Genomic DNA, 10247 nt, shown 5'->3' with positions numbered 1-10247 from the left:
TAATTAGATAATCTGATTATCTACAGTAGCTCAGGTGCAACGCAGGTCAATCACAATTAATCTACAGTCTACTCTCAAGGTTTTATTTGGTAAATAATATACAGCTGTATATGGTATATAATAATCCAAACATGTGGGGGTAATTCTGATTACAAATTAGTGTTAAAAAGTGTTAAGTGTATAAATCTGATTACATAATACTCCCTCTCATGCAGAAGTGCACGTTTGCTGCAGAGTATTTTTCTCAGTATGTCTGGTTGCCATCAGCAGCAAGCTTCCCAAATGCCAGAAGGTCCACAGGCTTCTTTTGACCTTTACAGAAAAGGTCACCTAAACTACAGCAGCCAGTCAACTTTCACACAGTAATGTGTAGGCTGTAAATAATATTGTACCAGCAGCAGCACTAGAGGATTTCAAATACTGTGTGAGACATTTAATGTACAGCAACGTCTAAAAATATATTAACTGTGTCAAAAGGTTTCCAACAGAATGTGAACGTTGTGAGACTGTTTGGAATGTGTTTCACTGTGTGCTCATTGTTTAGCTGCTTTTCTTTTTACTTTACCATCCACAGACAGAAATTAGGTCAACAAACCACAACAAATCATACTTTGCTTCTTTGGAAAATATGATTTTATTGAAATCGTCTCCAAAAATGCACAATTGGTTCACTTGGCACTCGAAAAGGCACTTGGTTTGTAATGCATAGATTGGTCAGGCTTTAGAATGGCTTGACTTGCTCCAGTTTTTTTGGCCAGCAGCACATTTTTAAGACCTTTTACAATATTAGTAACTTGTGGATTCTTCAGAAGGTAACAGAATGAGTCTCAGCTTTAGCATGTTCTTCTAGTTAGTGCAAAATGTAATAGTTTACTGTTTCTGTGCAATTTTATTGAAGGAATAATGCAGCATTTTGTAACCTAAACTGTTACACCTTTAAAGCATGGTCCATTAGGTACCAGTCAATCTATACTGTTTTCCAAAGAACAATCATTTTGTGAAGCTTTGTAATCTATACAGCCCTCAAAACCCATAATAATACAACTTAGCTTTTTATCAACAGGTTTTTGCATGGTGGAGATGCTTTAGATCTATATTCATACAGTAATATGCAGGAGAATTGTCTCCTATAGTAAACTTTATGGAGTGTAAATGTGATCATTTGGAATCTCAGTTTGGAATGTTTGGCATTTGATCTTTGGTCTCTCATTCAGACCATCTTTAGAAGGTCTTAAGTGTCTGGTCATTTATGATGTTTCTGGTAGATAGCAATATACTCTTGAACATCCTCTGGGGAACCCAGCACCACAGGAACTCGCTGATGGATGTTCTCAGGCTGGATGTCCAGCACATTCACTGCCCCTGTGGTTGCCATTCCTCCAGCCTGCTCCGTAATGAAGGCCATGGGGTTACACTCATACAGCAGTCTGAGCTGTGGTGGAAGAAAACAAAAACATGACAAATGATATGATAAAGTTATAATGAATAACAGCTCCACAGCTCCCCCTGCTGGTAGAGAACAGAAGTTCTATATTACAACAGTAGGACTATATCAAAGTGTTTTGTAGCTACAATTGTGTACACCTTGAGAAATATGTCTAAAGCTGATCAAAAACTTGTGTTTGTATTAGAACGTCTGACAGTGTTCTCTTGTCTAAATAAAAGTGCAGATACAGTATAGGCCGGCTTGTTTTAGTTGTTGACACAGGAATAACATTCTGTGGATTTTACAGGTGTGTCAACTTTTGAAAAGACTGCAAAGGTGTACACATTACTTTCCAGATATTTTATCAAGCTGTCACACCCAAAAAAAGCAGGTGTTGCTTTTCTTTTGCTTTCTTAACTTTAGAGTTTTCTGCACACATACACTGGAATTAAAAAATTGGGCACCCCTGATAATTTTCATGTTTTTCGTTTATTAATCATTGGTTGTTCAGATTAGCAATTTCAGTTAAATATATCATATAGCAGATGAACACAGTGACATTTGAGAAATGAAATGAAGTTTATAGGATTTACAGATGCAATAATTGTGCAATATTTCTTTAAACAAAATTAGACAGGAGCATACATTTGGGCACCCCAACAGAAAAATTATATCAATATTTAGTAGATCGTCCTTTTGCAGAAATAACAGCTTCTAAACAATTCCTATAGCTTCCAATGAGAGTCTGGATTCTGATTGAAGGTATTGTGAACCATGCTTCTTAACAAAACATCTCCAGTTCAGTCATTGACGGTTTGATGGTTTCGAGCATGAACAGCCCACTTTAAATCACACCACAGATTTTCAATAATATTCAGGTCTGGGGACTGAGTTCCCAGTAGCACAGCATCTTAATCCAAAATTAAGATGGCTTGTGCAAGTGACTCTGTTTGTGGCGTGTGGACAGAAAAGGCTTCTTCTGAACGATGCACAGTGACATTATCTGCAGCAAAATGATGTTGTAGGTGTTTGGAGCTGCTCTGTGGGTCGTGCCTGTTCTCACCTTCCTTCCCTCTGTTTATCTGAGATTTTTCTTGCTCTGCTACTTTGAGTCCTACCTAGACCTGTACCTGAGGTCTTTCATTTCCTCACTATGTTCCTTACAGTGGAAACAGACAGCTGAAATCTCTGAAATCTCTTTTTGTATACTTCCCCTAAACCATGATGTTGAACAGTCTTTTTTTTCAGGTCATTTGAGATTTGTGTGCTTTAAGGCTCCCATGTTGCCACTTGTCAGAGAAGATGCAAAGAGGAGAAAAACTTGCAATTGGTCACTTTAACCCTTTCTCATAATTAGATTTACCTGTGTGAATGTAGGTCAAGGGTCAATGAGCTTACCAAACTAATTTTGTGTTCCAATAATTAGTGCTAAAGGTATTCAAATAAATAAAACAACGAGGGTGCCCAAATGTATGTGTCTGCTTATCTTTGTTTAAAATATTATTGCAGACTTTCTATAAATTCTAGAAACTTCAATTCACTTCTCAAATATCACTGTGTTCATCTGCTATATGGTATATTTAATTTAAATTGCTGATCCAAACAAAAACATTATCAGGGGTGCCCAAACTTTTTTATACCACTGTATGAAGAGATCTCATGTCCTTAGTCATTTCTCTGTATTAAGCTTTCATAAAATGTGTGACAAGGACACAATAAATCTTACACATTTTAAATCATACCTTTCCTTTGGGACTCTTTACATTGGCTGGGTAGAGGAAAATGCCTCCATAAACAAGAGTTCGATGCACATCTGCTACCATGGAGCCAACATAGCGTGCTCCATAGGGTGCACTGCCATCCTATACAAACATACAGAAATCAACTCATTAGCCATCTATAGCTTAAAAGGACTTTTAAGAGATTAAAAGATTCAGCTATGAAATAAACAATATTAATGCTCAGACTGCCTAGTCTGTCATGGTATGGAGTTGTGTTAGTACACTTTTCTGATGGAGCATTAATGCAGAAATGTAGAAATGGGATCTTAGAGCAACATATGCTACCTTCAAGAAGACCACTTTTCCAAGTGCAAAACCAGAAGAGGCACATATTAAAAAGGCATGGATGTAAAAGGAGAGGGTACGGGTACTGGACTGACCTGCATGCAGTTCTGACCTGTTCCCAATAGAGAAAGTGTGGAAAGCTTTGCAATGTAGCACCTAAAACACTTAATTGCTTGGTATACTACTTGGTTGAGCATATTTTTACCTTGAAGAATGTTCCTATAATAAAATATTATTTGGATTGAGATTTAAATATCAGACTGCAAACTAAACAATGATAATGCTCAGAGAATTGTGCTGATAATCTGATAGGAAGATAAGCAGATCAATATTTGTTGCAACGCCATATCAAAACGAGTTGGGACAGTATGTCAAATAAAAAAAATTACTTGGCTATTTAATGATTGCAGACAGTATAAACCTAATATATGTTATGGTGTATCTGCTTGACCTCATTGGATGTATTAATATACATCCAATCCTGCATTTTAGACCTGCAACACATTCTATAAAAAACGTTGGGGTGTGGCTTAGTTTAGGACTAGTAATTGAGGAGCAAAGATGGGCAGAACATCTCCAGATTGTATCAAACAAAAAAAAAATAAAAAAAGATCATCACACGATTCATAGACTCGTAAAGAGTTTCAGTAAGCAACAGACAAGGACATAAGCCCTCAAAGGGCACTGAACCAAGAACCGTCATTCAACAAGAGTTAATTATCCCACATGGTTCTCTTTGCCAGACTTTTGTCAAACACAGCAATATAGAGTTACATTAAAAACTGCCACTTAAAGCCTTATGTTAACTATGTCCAGAGGTAGCATAGAGTTCTCTGAGCTCAGGGCCATTTGGGATGGACCATTACACAATGGAAACATATTGTTAGACTTTTTTTTTTTTTTTGGAAGATATAGTCACTACATACTCCGGACTAAAGACAAAAAGGATCATCTAGTCTTTGTTATCCATGGCTGACATATAGCATATAGCAACAATGGCAACAATATAAATGCAGAAATGGGTGTTTTATATATAACTACAATTTAATTAATCAGACAAAAATATCTTGGGTTCATACTGCCTGCAACCAAATAAAAGACAATATCAATAATCAGGTAACTAGGAGAACCCCAATGCATTCACAGTATAAACAGCTTTTGCAATTACAAAACCAATCTTGTGTCGTGTACAGGTGAGGAGTTGTACCTCTGGGAATTTCTTCTTCTGCAGATACTCTGTAACAGCAGGATCAAAGTAGGTGGCATATCCTTCATTCAGGCTGTAGATCTTTCCTCTTTTCTTTATTTTGACATCCCGTTCCACCAGAATGAACTCCCCAATGGCCTGCAGAATGCACAGAAGCTCTCACAAGTGGGTCTAAATATTTTAATCAATCCACATTATTGAGGGTGCTAGTTTAAGAAGATTAAGAAGATCTTTTAGACCAGAAAATTATACAGAAATTTACTCCTAAGTAGAGGGGTTGGCCAATGAACAAAAAAATTGGTCAGGTGATTATGAAGCCTAGAATAATCGAACATGGAAAACATGGCTAAACACAGCTAAATAGTATTAGGTTCAATACAGCCAAAGAAATGCAAAAATGACAAATTTGACAACTGTACAGTACAGTTCAAACTGACTCACTGGATCCAACATGAAGCAGTTGACTCCCTGGCCAGTGGAGAGTACCACCATGGTGGCGCTGCCGTACAGCGCATACCCAGCAGCCACAATGTTTCTGCCAGGCTGTAGGGCATCCTTCTCATTCGGCTCATCCTTTGTGCACTGAAAAAAAGGTTAGAAAAGATATTAATGCCTCATTCAGGATACATTCAGAAGCTAAATTCTATCCAAACTGAGCAATATTAAAATAATCATGAAACCCTTTTACAAAATAAAACCATACCTTTCTATAGATGGCGAAGATGGTCCCAATAGAAGCCAGACAGTCAATGTTGGATGATCCATCAAGAGGGTCAAAGCAAACCACATATTTTCCCTTGGAACACCAAAAATGAACATGTTCGTTAAGATCCACCAGAGGCAATATGGGCAATATAACAATATTTTATCATACTGTAATACATTTTCTTATCTTATCGACAATATTCGTTTTTTAAGCGTATCAACTATACAGTTAATTGAACAAGCTGTCATAAATGTGAGCAAGTGTGTAAAATAGGCACATCAGTCCAATTTCTAAAGACTGGTTAGAGTTTTCTGCCACTCTGCTTCTCCCCAGACAAGAAGCTCCCACGGGTTGCCAGATTGAAACATAGTGGCAAGCGAAGATAAATATTATTTTGTAGCTGATCAGTGAATATGTACGTTATATTGTCCAAAATGTCCATCTATACTACGCTAGCGTTGGTGTTAAATTATCCAGATATGGTTAGCAACCTTACTGAAGCGCAGTGATTACCTGCACAGCATTTTTTTTTTTATGGCTGCAGCACACTGTCTGCGTGCTGTTGTCTATACCTAGCAACCCTAAGTGTGGAAATGAGACTGGGGGAATGGCTACATCCCACACAGAATACTGTGACATACCGCACAGTTCGAATAAGAAAATACTGGCTGAAGCTCTGCTGATAAGAGCTGTCAGTGCTTAAACTCAGCATGTTTCCCTAATATCTGATGATACATCCTAATCATGTTATGAGCTATTAGATATAATATATAATTACATTATATAATATATAATCGCCCAGCCCTACGATTACACCTGTGCACACTATCTTGAAGCAAAAACTTTGTTTTGTACCCTTCTGTCAGGCTCCACAATAATTGCGCTGTCGTTCTCCTCTGTGACCAACACACAGGATGTGAAGGAAGATTTGATCATGTTGATGACCAGGTCATTGGAGAGAATGTCCAGCTTCTTCACCTGGTCCCCAGTCACATTTGTACTCCCAGCAATTCCATAGCTGCAGGAGAATACTGACCATTAGACATAGCTGCAGAATACACTGTTTGTCAATTTTTACACTGGACAGCACTCACAGTATATGGCAAAATGCTGCAGGCCCTCTATAGCAAACACAGCATTTTTTTACTTTAGAGTTTGCTGAGCAAAAGCAGCACACAACGGTTTCTCTGAATGGTGGCATGAATCAGAAAATAAATAAAAAAAATACAACAATATTGTGAAATATTTATTAAAACATGCCAAAAAATGAAGATCAGCCCAAATGTTTAAATGCACATAGATGCCTGTCCATGCTCAGTAATGATTAATTTTACATTTTTTAAAATGTCAGGGATATTATTAAGCAGAAGCAGAGGTGGGCAATATGACCATAATGTATCATACTTGATACACAATATGATTTTTTGAGGATATCAACTGGAGAACATTGCAGAACATATTGCAGAAAATATCATAAAAATAATGAAGAAAGCATGACATTGCAGCTTTTAACAAAAGTGTGTCATTGTATCAAACTTAGTAAAAAAAAAAAAAAAGGACACAGATAGGTAAGACAGCATGCTAATTCATTGTTTAGGCAAAACCTGCTCTCATACCCAGAAAAACAGGTTAAGCAACAGGAATCTCTATGCTAGTAAATGTACCAAAAGTATTGCTAACTGCCAATCACAGTAACTTTGTAGCACAGTAGCATTGTGAACTTTACCACAATGTTGATTTGCACTGTTAATAATATATGTTGCACTCTACTGTCTGACTTTGGGTGTAGGGAAACATAATAACGAGTACAAACCTTTTATGAATAGCCCACCTCCATTCACACCCCCCCCCCCAGCATTTCGTAATACAGCACTTTTAGACGAAGCTTCTAACAGTCTTACAATGCTAGAAATAAGGGCATAGCATTTCCCATGCAAAGACATTTTTACACCATTATTTGTACTATTTCTACACCATTAACAAAGCTGCTCCACAATTTACTGGTACTATACTGAGTGCCCTGACATTTACAATGAGGCACTGAAAACTTTGAAAGTGTACAGGTAGTTTATTAAAAGACTGTTTATACAAACAGTACCCTTCAGGTACTACCTGCGCAAGGGAAAAATTGATGATGTATATTGAGGGAACTTAAGATTCCATTTTTTGTTTATGAAATGTTATGCTGTTCCATTGTTTGAACACCAGAGGTCGCAATCTTGCTTGTGCAGGCTAAACAACCAGCAGGCAAAAGCAAAGACTACCGTAATTTTTGACTGAAGCCTCACAAACACTTGTTGTTCCACAATGTGGATATATGTGGGATATGTTTTGGTTCTCCAGGCTTTGACTGGAGAGACGACAGGAGAGACGACATTCAACCCTCACAAGCCAAAATGAACAACGTATTTCCAACAATGCAAAGAATTCCAATAAATAATGCAAAGAAAACAAGTTAATATTCATAAAGTTTTAAGAGTTCAGAAATTAATATTTTGTGGAATAACCCTGGTTTTCATGCAGTTGGCATGTTCTCCTCCACCAGTCTTTCACACTGCTTTTGGATAACTTTATGCCTTTACTCCTGGTGCAAAAAATCAACCTGTTTGATTGGTTTGATGGCTTGTGATCATCCATCTTCCTCTTGATTATATTCCAGAGGTTTTCAATTTGATAAAATCAAAGAAACTCAAAAATAAACCATTTTAAGGGTATTAAGTGTATGTCACCATAGGCGTTTTTTTGGGTTAAACATTTAAGTGAAATGTAGACAATCTACGTTTAGTTAAACAATGTTCAGTAAACTATAATAGCTATAGTTTACTTGACTAAACTTAAAGGCGAGGCAACATTTAGGTTCAAAGATTTTTCAAAGCAATTTAACATAATTTTAAACGGTTTTTCAACTCGAGTTACATTGTTTTTTTGCAGTAAGAATGCAGTACTCACAGGTTGGCTATGCCTGCCTTCCTGACAGCGCTGGAGATGGCTTTAATAGCTGTACAGAGAGCATTCAGCAGTGTGGTGAGCTCTCCCGTCCCCTTCGCCTTCCTCCCCTCCTCCAGCAGAAACCTGGTCAGGGTCACCACGTTAGTGTCGAAAGAGCCTTTATCAGACATGTTACTAAATGCGGAGAGCCGAGCTGTTTAAACCAGCATAAAGCTCCTCATTCAGCTCAAACACACACACAGCTCTCAACACGGAAACGCTGAGGCTGGAGGAAGGGGGAGTGGAGGACTGAACCAATAGAGACACAGCGTTAAAGGGAAACTTCACCCACAGAAAGATCACTAACTAGGCTAACCGCGCTGTGGAGTCACAACCAGACATGTATAAGGTACCCAGATTTGAGCAATATACAAGTTCTCTATCAAAAAGTAGAAGTTGAAGTGTTCTTTAAGCTCCACACTTAAGTAGAAGTAATACAGTATTTAACATTGTTTGTTCTTTAGTATGGAAAGTTAATATAGCACAACAAGTAAGAAAATGTGTGTTTAGTAAGTTAGATTTCGTATTTCTCTGTTGCAACAATGCTTCTTGGAAATAAATCTCATGCTGTTGGAAAGCCTGCTCATTTCTCTTTTAAATGGTGCCACATTTGTAAAGAACATTCATTTGTGGGTTGAGCTGTAGAGCTGAGGATTTGGGTTGCGCAAATAAAAAAATTGTCAAATCCTCTCTGCCATTGCCAAACGCAAAAATACCAGGTTTAAAAAAATAAATCTGCGTGTTTTAACATTACCATGAGTAAATTTACTTTTTTCGCAAGTGCAAATGTGAAACTTGCAATAAAAAAAAGGGAATCATGTGCATACTAAACAAAATATCGCTCTTCAGCTTCATTTTTCTCCCTCTTGGGTGTTTTTTTCCTCTTGAATTCACAGTTGTCCATACGCTATGCGAATTGCCTGCAGCGACTCTTGTTTGCTTGAGCGAGGCTTTTGCGCTTGAGTGTTGAAAAGGGTGGTTTTGACAGTTTGGGGGTGGGGTCAGGGTCACCTCCCTCAGCAAATGTTATAAAGCAGCAGGGGAGTTAGCTAGCTAGCTATGCTAAAATCCAAACAAACCAATGAAGCTCGGGAGTGATATTTTTGTTAAGAGCACACACAATTCTCTTTTTTTTGCTTGCTTGTTTCACATTTCACGTTCGCGAGAAGTAAATTTACAAACGCAAAAATGTTAAAACACGCAGGTAAAAAAAATTTTCACTTGTTTTTTGTGCCACCGACTTTTGACATTAATGTGACGCCATATGGCAATAAGTCATATGGTTGGAAAGCCTTAAAGCCCTAAAGGAATTTTGTCTTTGGTAGATTTGGTATTTCTTTGTTGTAACAATGCTTATCTGCATTAAATATTATACTGCTAGAAAGCCTGTTAATTCCTCTTTTAAATGGTGCCACATTTCTAAGAAACATACATTTGTAGTATAAACTGTAGAATTGAATATATGGGTTGCACATATGAAACATTTGCCAAATTCTCCCTGCTATTGCCAAGCAGCTTATTTTGCTGTTGATATTGATCTTTATTTTGAGCTTCTGGTGTTGAATGGCACCTGATTAACAGAAACTGTGAGCATGTGCCCCGATACCGTTATCAGCAGGGGTCTGCTCAAAGAATCGTCATGCCACGTTTGACTGATCTGGATCTCAAGCTGGTGTTTCGAAAAAAACGTAAAAGTCGTGGCATTATTGGGAGTTAGCCCTAGTACCAGTATCTCCAAATTGAAGCCAAGTTTAATTTATTAGGGGATGTCAGAGAGAGAGACAGGATGCAAAGTAGGCGTCCCAAGAAGACGACACCCCAAGAAGAGGATTTGGCAAATTTTCTTCTGGGCTC

At 37.7% G+C, this 10247-nt stretch overlaps 1 protein-coding gene across 1 annotated transcript; it reads right to left on the bottom strand.

The window, feature by feature from the left end:
- Positions 1-610: 610 nt before the first annotated feature.
- fbp1a (fructose-1,6-bisphosphatase 1a) lies at positions 611-9367 on the bottom strand. The gene is made up of 7 exons (XM_007257688.4): positions 8355-9367; positions 6261-6423; positions 5403-5495; positions 5141-5281; positions 4700-4837; positions 3169-3288; positions 611-1432 (listed from the first exon to the last, which is right to left on the bottom strand). Exons 1-7 carry the CDS (start codon positions 8522-8524, stop codon positions 1244-1246), a joined length of 1014 nt encoding a protein of 337 aa, XP_007257750.1. The 5' UTR covers positions 8525-9367; the 3' UTR covers positions 611-1243.
- Positions 9368-10247: the final 880 nt, after the last annotated feature.

The sequence above is a fragment of the Astyanax mexicanus genome, chromosome 22 (assembly GCF_023375975.1).
Source record: "Astyanax mexicanus isolate ESR-SI-001 chromosome 22, AstMex3_surface, whole genome shotgun sequence".
In the NCBI taxonomy this organism is placed as follows: Eukaryota; Metazoa; Chordata; class Actinopteri; order Characiformes; family Acestrorhamphidae; genus Astyanax; species Astyanax mexicanus.
Note: the sequence above shows the minus strand (reverse complement) of the source record. Positions and strands in the feature narration are given on the sequence as shown.